We start from the raw sequence: 16,019 nt of genomic DNA, 5'->3' as shown, positions 1-16,019 counted from the left end.
CAGATTCACTGGACTTGGAATGTTTTCCCCATTTCCACTAGACTACACTGTGTGCAGAATTATTAGGCAAGTTGTATTTTTTTTTTTTTTAAACTCGTTTTATTGAAGGTTAAGTAAGACATTACATTACAGGATAAGTCAGCAATTTGTACTTTACAAGTATACACATATACTGTTTGATAAGCAGAGTGATAAAGCAACAACAATTAAAACCACAACTATTACATTCAATCTGGCCTTAGCACATTAATCATTGCAGAGGAGTCAGATCATGAAACATATCCATTCTGGGGCGAAAGCCCACTTCAATAAGGGAAGCGCAACCCAGATTACAGCGGTCTCGTAGTATCCCCAATACATTATATCATAAACCACATATTTCTCCTTTCCACCCATCAGAATACCATTGGTTACTATCACGGCAGTACCGACTGTAGGCTATCAGTTAGGGAGCCGGGTGATCCTCCGGTCAAGGGCGAGTCCATCCATCTACCCCATATTTTGTCAAATTTATGTAATGATCCCCTTATCTTATAAACATAGTGTTCTGACGGAATTATAGCATTTACCAACGCAATCCATGAGGCTCTAGTTGGAGGGTGGATGCCCATCCAGTTTAATATAATGCCCTTCCGGGCCAAAAATAATACCTTTTTTATTAGCAAGTTTTCATTTTGGGACCAGGAGCGTACGTCCACCACCCCAAACAGACACAGAATTGGGCACAGAGCAACTCCTTTCTGAAGTATGGTGGATAGAATCGTTACAACCTCGCTCCAATAGGAGAGAATGACCCGGCAATCCCATATCATGTGCCAGAAATCAGCACCGTCTCTCCCGCACCTTGGACAACCCACCCCCACCAGATTATTCGCCTTTTTCATCTTGTTCAATCTTTGAGGAGTCATATAACTTTGGTGTATTATGTATAACTGAATCAGTCTATTATTGACTGCCGGAGAGACTAGCGTGTGGGATTCGACAATGTCGTCCCACACTACATCATCAATTTCAGGGATCCTGGCACTCCACCTCTCCCGAACAGAAAGAGGACTGGTCATGGCCTTGGCCCGAATAAGGGAGGAGTACAGTTTGGAAATGAGGCCTCCAGGGCCCTGTGATCTGATAATTCCAATGACTGGAAAGGAAGAGAATCTAATCCCACGACCAGAGAACTGAGCCCGAAAGGCGTGCCTAATCTGGAGATACTGAAACCCATGAGATTCCGGCAAATCAAATTCTGCTCGCAGCTGCGCAAAGGGACGGAGATCACCATCCCGGACCAGTGATCCCAAGGAGACTATTCCTCGATTCCTCCATTCGCCAAACCCCGGCAGCCCACAAAAGTGTGGAAGGTCCAGGTTACCCCATATTGGTGTCTCAGTTGGCATATCATGGAAACCAAAAATGGTTTTAGCCTCCCTCCAGACCCTGGCCCCCAGTTTGTGTATTGGGAGGACCCGACCCTCAGGAGCCCTCTTGTGGTCCGTCAACAATGGCCATAGAAGACCCTCCGGAGAACCCCTCACCCCAGGAAGTGTCCATTGTCCCAAATATTTCAATTGTCCGGCCAGATAGTATAAGTACAGATCAGGAAGGGCCATACCCCCCATGTCCTTGGGTCTCTGTAATTTGGCCAACTGGACCCTTGATCTGGAAGGACCCCAGACAAAGGTGATCATCAGAGATTCCAGGGACCGAAAGAAAGAGCGGGGAATCTGCACGAATACATGTTGGGTTATGTAAAGACACTTTGGTTGCACTATCATTTTAAGGAGATTAATCCTTCCCGCCACTGAGAGCGGGAGTTGGCTCCATCTATTAAATTTCTCTCCGAGGTGTGATAATAAGGGGGCAATGTTTCTTGCTATCATCTCCAAAGGGCTTCCCGTCAATATAATCCCCAGGTATTTAAAATGATCCACCACTGGAACCCTACATATGTGGGTATCCATCATTTCCTCCCTGTCCCGGGACAGGAAGAGAAGGTACGATTTTGACCAATTTATTGACAGGCCCGAGAACTCCCCGAATCGGTCGATTAACTCTACGGCTCTAGGAATGGAGGAATCCGGATCCGAAGCAAACAATAACAGGTCGTCTGCATACAGAGACAAACGTTCATCTCCCTTACGATGTCTCACTCCCCGGTAGATTGGGTCCGTCCGAATGCGCACTGCCAACGGTTCCATGGCAAGGGCGAACAGAAGGGGGGATAGAGGACATCCCTGCCTGGTTCCCCTTCCCAAATGGAAGGTTTCCGATACTCCGCCTCCCACCTGAATGTTAGCCGTTGGGGCTTTATATATAATCTCAATCCATCTAATAAAATCATTGCCGAAACCAAATGCCCGCAGCACCTCCAGCAGGTATGGCCATTCTATAGAGTCAAAGGCCTTGGCCGCATCCAAGGAGACCAAAGCCCAATCCTCCTCTAACTTGGTGCCCATCTGTAGAATCACCTGTGCCCTCCTCAGATTATCCGAAGTACTTCTACCCGGAATGAATCCAGACTGGTCCTCGTGTATTATGGAGGAGATCACCTTATTGAGTCTAGTTGCTAAAATTTTGGTAAGAATTTTGTAATCAGAGTTCAACAGAGAGATCGGTCTGTATGAGCCACAATCCAGTGGATCCTTATCTGGTTTCAATAGTAGCACGATGGTCGCCTCATAGAAGGAATCAGGCAACCGTCCCCTGCGGAACGAAGCCTCAGCCGTCTCCAAGAGAGCCGGAACCAGCTCCACCCTATACTTGTCGAATATCTCAATCGGGAGTCCGTCTGGGCCGGACGCCCTACCCCTATTGAGGGCTCCCATCGCCTCCACCATCTCTTCCATGCTAATGGGCTCATCCAAGGCCGACCTCTGGGCCAAAGTCAATCTGGGAAGCTCCAGATCCCGCAAGTATTCAGTGATCTCCTCCCCTGACACAGCCAGCCTGGACTCATATAGGTTCCTATAGAAGTCCAGAAACACCTTCAAGATGCCAGTGACAGAGGTGATTGATTCTCCACCGGAGTCTCTGATCTTAAGGACCGCAGGTGAGCTAGTGGATTGGCGCACCAGGAACGCTAGTAAACTACTAGATTGGTTCCCCTGCTCAAAATATCTCTGGTTCATGAAGAAGACATGCCTCTTAGCCTTATCCTGCAGGAACAAAAGATATTTCCTCCCAGCCTGTAGCCACTGGGATCTGTTTCCTTCAGAAGGGTCTGAGTTAAATCTGTGTTCAAGCATTCTATTTTGAGTGGCCAATTCCTCCTCCTCTCTGGCCGCCTGTTTCTTGACATAAGAGATAGAGGAGTGACAGCAACCCCTCAGATACGCCTTAAGCGCGTCCCAGTAGGCCGAGTGATTCTCTTCCACGGAGTTAGTCTCGGTGTATGCCCTGAGCTGATCAGGAATCCTATCATTGGTGCCAAAGAGTGACAGCCACCAAGGGTTAATCTTCCGTGACACTTTACGAGATTTACATCCTTCCCATTTAATGCTGACAAATACCGGAGAATGGTCTGATACTGATCTGGGTAGATGACACACCGATTGTATATGGGCACAGACTCTTTCATTTCCACAGATGTAATCAATTCTAGACAATGAGTTTTTCCCTGGGGTATAACATGTGTATTCTCTCAGTACTGGGTTAAAAAATCGCCACATGTCACTCCATCCCACCTCCTGTAGAAATGCACTCAGTCTAGTTTGCATCGTAGGGGAGATCGGGACCTGTCGGGTGTTGAATCTATCCAGCCCTATGTTACTAATCAAATTGAAGTCCCCTATGCAGAGCACCAAGGCTTGTGGGAATTGAGAGGCAAACTTAGCCGCTTCATACAAAATTGAGATTCCCATCGCAGGGGGGATGTATATGGCCAAGATCACTATCATGATCCCATCGATGTGAGCCTGGATAAACACATACCTCCCATCATTATCCTTTATAATCTTACCCGGGTCGCACCGCAATGCTTTATGGACCAGTACCGATACTCCCCTCGAATATGAGGAATGAACAGAGTGAGCTGACCATTGAACCCAAGGCTTCTGAAGCACTCTCGTGGTTTCCAGCAACAAATGGGTCTCTTGTAGACATACAATCTGAGCTTTAGATTTTTTGATATGTGCAAATACTGCCGCCCGTTTCCTGGATGTGCCCAGCCCCCTAACATTCCATGTCATCAAACTTAAAGCCATTGAAATGTATCTCGTACTGAATTAATAGGGGAATGTCAAAAACTTAACCCACAGTAGAACTTGGGCAAACGTACCCTTAAATACAAACTATCGGTTGCAAACACACAGCCGAAAGAACTGATCCAGTAGTGTGACCAGGAGAGGGTGTCCCTAGTAACGACCAGGGTGAACCAACGTGGCTAGATGGTGTACTTGGTACGGGGGTGTCCTCGAAACAAGGACTTAAGCTTCTCCTGCAGTCCAACGTATCAAATTATCCTGCAACATAACCTTTAATCATACTTAGGTAAGAGAACCCAGAGTAAGTAGGCGTAAAAATATAGAAAAAGAGAAAAAGAAGAGAGAAGAGAAAGGAGAGAAGGGAGAAATGGAGAAAGAAAAAAAAAAAAAAAAAAAAAAAAAAGGGGGGGGGGTAAGGAATAGAGAAAGGGGCAAGGGAAGAGAAGAAAGAGGAAAGAAATTAAGATGGGCGGCAGAAGAGAGAATGTGAAGAGGAGGGAAAATAGAGATATAAGAAGAAGAGAGGTAACGGAGGGCATACTGGGTGGAAACTGAAGAAGAGAGATGAAGGTTGAAGAGGGAAGTTGGAGAAAATAGCAAAGAAGGCGTAGAGGTAGATAGGAATAGGAAAGCAAGGATGGGTATGAGGCTGAGATAAAGGGGCCGAGGGATTAGACAAGTAAGTGAAACTGAGAGGGGGGAAGAAGAGATAGGGGTGTAAAGGAAATGGAAGGAGAATTTGCAGGCAATCCCAAATTATAAGTGACTATCATGTATGGTGACCCCAAAAAACCTTAATATAGCTTTAAAGACAAAATTCAGCATCCTGAACTTAAGTGCGTTGCCAAACACTGCAAACCCGGAGTAAAGTCCCCTTTTGGATCGCAAGATGCAGGGTAATGCAAGATCGCAGGAAAGTGGTCATGGCCCCGCAGCAGCGTTCTGGCACATGTCCCGCCTGAAGACAGTTCAATCCGGTCCCACCAGCGACGAGTATTCCAGAACTCAAACAGGGCTTAGTAGTAATCGCAGTGAGCTCAGGTCCCGACACACTCAGAGGCACCATCTCCAGCTGCCCAGCCTTGAGAGGGGGGCCAACCTGGAGACCGGCACAATGGACGGCCAATAATAAACACATCCAGTAACTCACATGCTTCCGGGGGTCGCAAGCGCACCATCGCATCCTGATGGAATCTTCAATTTCTCCAAAAACTGGAACCAATGGAGTTGGACGCGGACGCAACTGCGATCCCGAACAGCGCTCCACTCGCACGGTAGGAGAGATGGGGGAACCAAAGATTTATCGCGCCTTCAGTATCAAGGGACGCCGAATATCAACATAGGTTGATCCGAAAACTATCGCAACAGCGATTCCAGGCGTCCCAGGAAAAGGAATCGTATCACCAACCTCAATCCAAAGGAGATGAAATAAACAATCAGAGCCACGATGCCATCACAACAGCGATCCTCCCGGCGTCGCTCATGGCTGTAACGCATCAGCGCTTCCTCTTCAGTGTATTGATCCAGTCATCCGCCTCTGCCGGAGATGTAAAGAACAAGGATCGCTCTTGATGAACCACTCTGAGACGAGCCGGGAAGATCATGGAATAAGCAATATGTTGATCTCTAAGGCGTTTTTTCACCTGAATGAAGGATGCCCTCGTTTTCTGAAGAGACGCAGAGAAGTCAGGAAAAATCAGTATGGGAGCATTATGATGCAGGATCGGGCCTTTGCGTCGCGCCGCACCAAGGATCGCATCTCTATCCCTGCTGCTCAACAGTCGGGCCAGGAGAGGTCTAGGCTGCGCTCCCGGGGGAGGAGGTCTGGCCGGTACCCGGTGGGCTCGTTCTATAGCGAATGCCGCTGACAGCGTCGCATCAGGGAAAGTTTCAGAAAGCCATGTTTCCATGAACTTACATGGGTCGCTCCCTTCTGCTCTCTCCGGCATCCCCAGAATTCTTAAATTATTGCGACGCAGGCGGTTTTCCAGATCGTCAGCCCTTTGCGCCCAGTTATTTGCCGCGCTCTCCAAAGAGGACAACCTGCCCGGCGTCGCTCTTGCGTCGTCTTCCAGCGTGGAGATCCGCTGCTCCGTCTCCTTTACCCGCTCTCTCAGATTTTGCAGATCCAGCCGGAGGAGTCCCACATCAATCTTAACCTCCTCGATTTTGCCTGTCAGCGACACTTTTGAATCCTGGATCGCCGCAAGTAACTGCGAAGTAACTTGCTGCAGGGTTAACTCCTGCGGCTCCTTGGATCCGGCCTCCATGCTCTCCTCCTCCTCCGCCTCACTGGATTCCCGCTCCGACTGCTTGCCGACGCCATCTTGCTGGGAGTCCCGAGCAAACTTCTTCAGCTTTTCAGCCGCCGCTGCGCTGCGACCTCTGCTCATGGTACCGATCAGAATGCTCACCGCACCACAGGGAATCCGGAGGTGTATTTAGGCACCAATTTCGGCAGGATTAATAGTATTTATCAGCGTTGGACTGCGGAGCTGCTCTCAGATGCGACCGCTCATGCTGCCTGCTGGCCACGCCCCCCAGGCAAGTTGTATTTTAGAGGATTTTTTTTATTATTAACAATTATGTTCTCAATCAACCCAAAAGACTCATAAATATCAAAGCTTAATATATTTGGAAGTTGGAGTGGGTTTTTTTTAGATTTGGCTATCTTAGGAGGATATCTGTTTGTGCCGGTAACTATTACTTACTGTGCAGAATTATTAGGCAACTCAATAAAAAAACAAATATATTCCCATCTCACTTGTTTATTTTCACCAGGTAAACCAATATAACTGCACAAAATTTAGAAATAAACATTTCTGACATGCAAAAACAAAACCCCAAAAAATTAGTGACCAATATAGCCACCTTTCTTTATGATGACACTCAACAGACTACCATCCATAGATTCTGTCAGTTGCTTGATCTGTTTATGATAAACATTGCGTGCAGCAGCCACCACAGCCCCCAGACACTGTTCCGAGAGGTGTACTGTTTTCCCTCCCTGTAGATCTCACATTTTATGAGGGACCACAGGTTTTCTATGGGGTTCACATCAAGTGAACAAGGGGGCAATGTCATTATTTTCTCATATTTTAGACCTTTATTGACCAGCCACGCTGTGGAGTAGTTGGATTCATGTGATGGAGCATTGTCCTGCATGAAAATCCTGTTTTTCTTGAACGATACCGACTTCTTCCTGTACCATTGCTTGAAGAAGTTGTCTTCCAGAAACTGGCAGTAGGTCTGGGAGTTGAGCTTCCCTCCATCCTTAACCCAAAAAGGTCCCACAAGTTCATCTTTGATGATATCAGCCCATACCAGTACCCACCTCCACCTTGCTGGCGTCTGAGTTGGAGTGGACCTCTTTGCCCTTTACTGATCAAGCCTCTGGCCCATCCATCTGGCCCATCAACAGTCACTCTCATTTCATCAGTCCATAAAACCTTTGAAAAATCAGTCTAAAGATATTTCTTGGCCCAGTCTTGACGTTGTATCTTATGTTTCTTGTTCAAAGGTGGTCGTTTTTCAGCATTCCTTACCTTGGCCATGTCCCTGAATATGGCACACCTTGTGCTTTTTGATTCTCCAGTAACGTTGCAGCTCTGAAATATGGCAGCTTCACGCTTGATTTTCCTCAATTCATAGGCAGTTATTTTGTGCCTTTTTTGTCCAACACGCTTCTTGCGATCCTGTTGGCTATTTGCCATGAAACGCTTGATTGTTCGGTGATCACGCTTCAAAAGTTTGGCAATTTAAAGACTGCTGCATCCCTCTGCAAGACATCTTCACAATTTTGGACTTTTCAGAGCCCATCAAATCTCTCTTCTGCCCCATTTTGCCAAAGGAAAGGAAGTTGCCTAATAATTAAGGACATTTTATATAGGGTGTTGATGTCATTACACCACACCAGTCCTCATTACATAGATGCACATCACCTGATTTACTTAATTGGTAGTTGAGTCTCAAGCCTATACAGCTTAGAGTAGGACAACATGTATAAAAAGTATCATGTGATCAAAATACTCATTTGCCTAATAATTCTGCACACAGTGTATATGGTAAAAGTAATGGATTCCTTCAACAGTACAACTCATCCAGTAAAAAAAGGCCCAAATATGACAAGATTGATAGAAAATTAAAAAGTTACAGCTCTCGGAGAATGGGGACCAACAGACAAAAACGATGATAGCGATGCCGAGAGCGATAGTACCCGCCCCCGTCACAAATGCGATATCTTGTGATAGCTGCCGTATCAAACATTATCGCTATGGCAGCTTCACACGCACTTACCTGCTCTGCGACGTCGCTCTGGCTGACGACCCGCCTCCTTCCTAAGGGTGCGGGTCGTGCGGCGTCACAGCGACGAGTGGAGGGGCAGAGATCAGCGGGAGGTAAACATCCTGCCCACCTGGCGATGTTCCTCGCTCCTGCGGCTTCACACACAGCAATGTGTGCTGCCGCAGGAACGAGGAACAACATCGTATCTCCTATTGGTGCGACATTATGGAAATGTCCGACGCTACACAGATCACAGATTTACGACGCTTTTGCGATCGTTTATTGGCGCATCTAGGCTTTACACGTTGTGACGTCGTTACCGGCACCGGATGTGCGTAACTTTCGACTTGACCCCGACGATATGGCAGTAGCGATGTCGCAATGTGCAAAGTACCCCTTAGTGGCAGCTGTGTTTTTTTTACAAGTCGCAGCTGTCATTAACTCCTTATATTACCTTGATTGCCACTGCAACAGGGCAACCAATATAAGCAGAGTAAAGCACTGAAATTGTGACATCCCATGGATGTGACAATTCTGTTTGGCTAATGTGGGTGTCAAATGAGATGATCTATCGTGCGATATGTTGTCGGGGTCACGGTTTTCGTGACGCACATCCGGCATCATTAACGACGCCGTCTCGTATGACACCTAAGACGGACTCTTAACGTTCGCAAATCAGTTTTAAATCATGTATCGTGTACACGTCACTCATTTTTAAAAAATCGTTTAATCTTATTTGCGCAGATTGTTCATCGTACCCGGGGCAGCACACATCGCTCTGTGTAACACCCGGGGAACGATGAACTGCAGCTTTCCTGCATCACGCCAGCAATGCTGAAGGAAGGAGGTGGGAGGGATGTTTACATCCCGCTCATCTCCACCCCTCCGATTCTATTGGATGGCCGCTTTGTGACGTCGCAGTGACGCTGAACAACCCACATCCTTCAGGAAGTGGATGTTCGCCGCCAACAGCGACGTTGCTCAGCAGGTATGTACGTGTGATGGGGGTTTAACGACTTTGTGCGACACGGGCAGCGATTTGCCCGTGACGCACAAATGACGGGGACAGGTACGATCGCTCATGCGATCGCACGATAGATCGTATCGTGTGACGCCCGCATAAGGGCTTCTCTTTTTAAGCTGTGGGGTCCAATAATCATGGCACTCCTCAGCATGATAATACCAGATCCCAACTGTCAGCTTTAACTTAGCTGGGTATCAAAACGATGGGTGTTATGTTAACTGTTAAGGTCCCTATACCACCCCTCCTTCTGACCGTCAGCTAGCACAGAGATGGAGATCACCATGATGACTATCTGATCTGGCTGTAAGTGAGGTATTTATGACTCAGGTGATGGTAGAGCTACAACCAAATCTGTACACACAGAAATATCTCTTTGCTCTTTTGGAGGGAAAAGCTATGAACTCAGTTATTTAGATGCCACGTTAATGCTAGAAAAATGAAAAGCATATTGCAAGAATCCAGCGCACCATTTGGCTTTACTAGGAAATCGCTGGTATCGCGACAAATCAGTATTGGGAAATACAATCATGCTAAATGTGTTGTGTTTGGGATCTATGCAAATGTAAAATTGAGATATAAAATATGATACAAATATCTCTACCCTGTGTGACCCAGGGACAAAGATATGCAAAAAGAATAGAATTATCTTTTTTTGCTGAACATCTTGGCACAGACTACAAGGTATCGTAAAATGAGGTCACAGGTGGGTGGGTGAACTTAGGTCTTAAAAGTCCGAAGCTCATTTTTAGAGATGTTCTTTTCCGGAAGGCACAGCTAGACTGCGGTGCTGCCCATTTGCATCTTATTCTGGGGACCTTCTCTCCATAAATTTGGATGTTACATCTATGTCACGAGTTTAGTAAGTTTCATGTTTATCCCTTTTATTTTTATGTAATTGTCTACACTGTATTTGTATTGTTCCCTTTTGTAATATCTTGTGTATTTTATAAACAATGCCTATTTTCGGATTAAATATATAAAATGTAATAGTTTGTTTCCTCCTGTTCTATATATGAATGCCAACCCAAAGGGCCTTTTACTATCTGTAACGGGGGACTGAACTACCTGTAGAAAAGTTTTGATGGTGGTAGCGGAATTATTATTGTGTAGAATTATTGGGGTACTATCAGCAAGGGGTACCGAGGTATATAATTATTCCATTAGTGGGAATCAGTGATATATACATTACCCATGTTGGCAGACCTTCAATATTCGGCAATAGTAGCTCAGCAGCTTCATTTTGTATTTGTTCGGCAGAACCAAAAGTGACCTGCCGACAAATGGGGCGTTAGAGAGCAGTCGAATTTTGACAAATTGATCAACAGTGGGTGGATCTTGTAAGACAACCATCCGTCTGTTCGTGACAATGGGGGAGGGGAGAAATAATTGCATGCTTTTTTAAAAGTTATTTATGAAAATAATTAAAAGAAAAACACTTGGGATCCCTCCTATTTTGATACACACCCAAGATAATATGCATGGCTGGGGGCTGCAGCCTGTAGCTTTCTGTTTTATCTGTGCCGGGTATTTATAAATGGGGTCCCTGCAACATTTTTTTCACATTTTTATATCTTTTAACACTCCATTCGTTGACCCAAGCAGCTACTTTGAGGGCAGACAATCAGAGATGTTGGCAGTGTGACTGTAGTCAATCACAGTCGCTTTCAGAGAGGGTGAGCAAAGGAAGCAGTGCATAAGTATGAGTTCCAATGAGTGGACTAGGAAGTAAAGTCACAGCTGCGGGGAATCACAGTAAGTGTTATTCTTATGCTTTTAATCCATGTAAATCTCTGACAATATTATTCCCAGAAACAAAAGCTGAGTCGGAAATGCTTCCAGACATCTTTCCCATGCTGTTCCCATTCAGTTTCTACACTTTTTATCCATTTCAGCATTCTTACAGCTCTCCCAGACCGAATACAAAGGTCTTAATGAAAATAATTAAAGTTACTTATTGACTTGCATGGGGATTTAGTCATGAATCCTGAGAAATACACAAATAATAGAAGTTATTTGGCTTGAATAATACAGGGCCGAAAATTTTACTGGTCACCTATCTCTAGAAATAATGTATCTTAAAATAAAGTATTTTAAATTCTTCAGTAACATAAATATTTTCTAATGTTTTCTCTTAAATTACTATTACAGTCCTAATCATGTGTAAAGCACAAACAGGACAACCAACTACTGCAACTCCAGCAAATACTACAGCTCCAACAACTACTGCTCCTCCAACTACTACTGCAGCTCTAACAACTACTGATCCTCCAACTACAACTGCAGCTCTAACAACTACTGCAGCTCCAACAACTACTGCAGCTCCAACTACCACAGCAGCTCCACCAACAACTGCAGCTCCACCAACAACTGCAGCTCCAACTACTACTGCAGCTCCAACTACTACTGCAGCTCCAACAACTACTGCAAATCCAACTACCACTGCAGCTCCAACAACTAATGCAGCTCCAACAACTGTAGCTCAAACAACAACTGCACCGTCAACAACTGGAGCTCCAACAACTATTGCAGCTCCAACTACCACTGCAGCTCCAACAACTACTGCAGATCCTATAACAACTATAGCTCAACCTTCCACTGTAGCTCAAATAACTACTGCAGCTCCAACTTCCACTGCAGCTAAAACAACTACTGTAGCTCCAACAACAACTGCAGCTCCAACTACTACTGCAGCTCCAACTACCACTGCAGCTCCAACAACAACGGCAGCTCCAACAACAACTGCAGCTCCAACTACTACTGCAGCCCCAACTACCACTGCAGCTCCAACTACCACTGCAGCTCCAACAACAACTGCAGCTCCAACAACAACTGCAGCTCCAACAACAACTGCAGCTCCAACTACTACAGCAGCTCCAACAACTACTGCAGCTCCAACTACCACTGCAGCTCCAACATCTACTGCAGCTCCAACAACAACTGCAGCTCCAACTACAACTGTAGCTCCAACTACTACTGCAGCTCCAACTACTACTGCAGCTCCAGCAACTACTGCAGCTACAACAACTTCTGCAGCTCCATCAACAACTGCAGCTCCATTAACAACTGCACCTCCAACTACTACTGCAGCTCCAACTACTACAGCAGCTCCAACAACTACTGCAGCTCCAACAACAACTGCAGCTTCAACAACAACTGCAGCTCCAACTACTACTGCAGCTCCAACTACTACAGCAGCTCCAACAACTACTGCAGCTCCAACTACTACTGCAGCTCCAACAACAACTGCAGCTCCAACAACTGCATCTCCAACTACTACTGTAGCTCCAACTACCACTGCAGCTCCAACAACAACTGCAGCTCCAACAACAACTGCAGCTTCAACTACTACAGCAGCTGCAACATCTACTGCATCTCCAACTACCACTGCAGCTGCAACAGCTACTGCAGCTCCAACAACTACTGCAGCTCCAACAACAACTGCAGCTCCAACAACTGCAGCTCCAACTACTACAGCAGCTCCAACTACCACTGCAGCTCCAACAACTACTGCAGCTACAACAACTACTGCAGCTCCAACAACCACTGCAGCTCCAACAACTACTGCAGCTACAACTACTGCAGCTCCAACAAAAACTGCAGCTCCAACTACTAATGCAGCTCCAACTACTACAGCAGCTCCAACAACTACTGCAGCTCCAACTACCCCTGCAGCTCCAACTACTACTGCAGCTCCAACTACTACAGCAGCTCCAACAACTACTGCAGCTCCAACTACCCCTGTAGCTCCAACAACTACTGCAGCTCCAACTACAACTGCAGCTCCAACAACTACTGCGGCTACAACAACTACTGCAGCTCCAACAACAACTTCAGCTCCAACTACTACTGCAGCTCCAACTGCTACAGCAGCTCCAACAACAACAACTGCAGCTCACACAACAACTGGAGCTCCAACTAATACTGCAGCTCCAACTACCACTGCAGCTCCAACAACTACTGCAGCTCCAACTACTACTGCAGCTCCAACTACTACAGCAGCTCCAACAACTACTGCAGCTCCAACTTCTACTGCAGCTCCAACAACAACTGCAGCTTCAACAACAGCTGCAGCTCCAACTACAACTGCAGCTCCAACTACTACAGCAGCTCCAACAACTACTGCAGCTCCAACTACTACTGCAGCTCCAACAACAACTGCAGCTCCTACAACAACTGCAGCTCCAACTACTACTGTAGCTCCAACTACCACTGCAGCTCCAACAACAACTGCAGCTCCAACAACAACTGCAGCTCCAACAACAACTGCAGCTCCAACTACTACAGCAGCTCCAACATCTACTGCATCTCCAACTACCACTGCAGCTCCAACAACTACTGCAGCTACCACAACTACTGCAGCTCCAACAACAACTGCAGCTCCAACAACTGCAGCTCCAACTACTACAGCAGCTCCAACTACCACTGCAGCTCCAACAACTACTGCAGCTTCAACAACTACTGCAGCTCCAACAACCACTGCAGCTCCAACAACTACTGCAGCTACAACTACTGCAGCTCCAACAACAACTGCAGCTCCAACAACAACTGCAGCTCCAACTACTACTGCAGCTCCAACTACTACAGCAGCTCCAAGAACTACTGCAGCTCCAACTACCCCTGTAGCTCCAACAACTACTGCAGCCTCAACTACAACTGCAGCTCCAACAGCTACTGCAGCTACAACAACTACTGCAGCTCCATCAACAACTGCAGCTACACCAACAAATGCACCTCCAACTACTACTACAGCTCCAACTACTACAGCAGCTCCAACAACTACTGCAGCTTCAACTACCACTGCAGCTCCAACAACTACTGCAGCTTCAACAACTACTGCAGCTCCAACAACAAATTCAGCTCCAACTACTTCTGCAGCTCCAACTACCACTGCAGCTCCAACAACTACTGCAGCTCCAACAACTACTGCAGCTCAAACTACTACTGCAGCTCCAACTACTACAGCAGCTTCAACAACAACTGCAGCTCCAACTACTATTGCAGCTCCAACTACTACAGCAGCTCCAACAACAACTGCAGCTCCAACAACAACTGGAGCTCCAACTACTACTGCAGCTCCAACTACCACTGCAGCTCCAACATCTACTGCAGCTACAACAACTACTGCAGCTCCAACTACTACTGCAGCTCCAACTACTACAGCAGCTCCAACAACTACTGCAGCTCCAACTACTACTGCAGCTCCAACAACAACTGCAGCTCCAACAACAACTGCAGCTCCAACAACTGCAGCTCCAACTACTACTGCAGTTCCAACTACTACAGCAGCTCCAACAACTACTGCAGCTCCAACTACTACTGCAGCTCCAACTACTACTGCAGCTCCAACAACAACTGCAGCTCCAACTACCACTGCAGCTACAACTACTGCAGCTCCAACAACAACTGCAGCTCCAACAACAACTGCAGCTTCAACTAGTACTGCAGCTCCAACTACCACTGCAGCTCCAACAACAACTGCAGCTCCAACAACAACTGCAGCTCCATTTACTACTGCAGCTCCAACTACTACAGCAGCTCCAACAACTACTGCAGCTCCAACTACCACTGCAGCTCCAACAACTACTGCAGCTACAACAACTACTGCAGCTCCAACAACAACTGCAGCTCCAACAACTGCAGCTCCAACTACTACTGCAGCTCCAACTACTACTGCAGCTCCAACTACCACTGCAACTCCAACAACTACTGCAGCTACAACTACTGCAGCTCCAACAACAACTGCAGCTCCAACAACAACTGCAGCTCCAACTACTACTGCAGCTCCAACTACCACTGCAGCTCCAACTACCTCTGCAGCTCAAACAACAACTGCAGCTCCAACAACAACTGCAGCTCCAACTACTACTGCAGCTCCAACTACCACTGCAGCTCCAACTACCACTGCAGCTCCAACAACAACTGCAGCTCCAACAACAACTGCAGCTCCAACTACTACTGCAGCTCCAACTACCACTGCAGCTCCAACTACCACTGCAGCTCCAACAACAACTGCAGCTCCAACAACAACTGCAGCTCCAACTACTACAGCAGCTCCAACAACTACTGCAGCTCCAACTACCACTGTAGCTCCAACATCTACTGCAGCTCCAACAACAACTGCAGCTCCAACAACAACTGCAGCTCCAACTACTACAGCAGCTCCAACAACTACTGCAGCTCCAACTACCACTGCAGCTCCAATAACTACTGCAGCTACAATAACTATTGCAGCTCCAACAACAACTGCAGCTCCAACTACTACTGCAGCTCCAACTACCACTGCAGCTCCAACAACAACTGCAGCTCCAACTACCACTGCAGCTACAACTACTACAGCAGCTCCAACAACTACTGCAGCTACAACTACTACTGCAGCTCCAACTACTACTGCAGCTCCAACAACAACTGCAGCTCCAACTACCACTGCAGCTACAACTACTGCAGCTCCAACAACAACTGCAGCTCCAACAACAACTGCAGCTCCAACTACTACTGCAACTCCAACTACCGCTGCA

General features: G+C 46.8%; 1 protein-coding gene across 1 annotated transcript in view; it reads left to right on the top strand.

The window, feature by feature from the left end:
• Positions 1 to 16,019, top strand: part of LOC142251750 (uncharacterized) — a 127,505-nt gene that overhangs the window by 54,589 nt on the left and 56,897 nt on the right. The window contains exon 5 of the mRNA XM_075324801.1: positions 12,538 to 13,244. Within this exon, the coding sequence (XP_075180916.1) occupies positions 12,538 to 13,244 (707 nt within the window). The remainder of the gene's footprint in view (positions 1 to 12,537; positions 13,245 to 16,019) is intronic.

This window comes from Anomaloglossus baeobatrachus, chromosome 9, assembly GCF_048569485.1.
Source record: "Anomaloglossus baeobatrachus isolate aAnoBae1 chromosome 9, aAnoBae1.hap1, whole genome shotgun sequence".
Classification (NCBI taxonomy): domain Eukaryota; kingdom Metazoa; phylum Chordata; class Amphibia; order Anura; family Aromobatidae; genus Anomaloglossus; species Anomaloglossus baeobatrachus.
The sequence above is the reverse complement of the archived record's forward strand: the minus strand, read 5'-3'. Positions and strand labels throughout refer to the sequence as shown.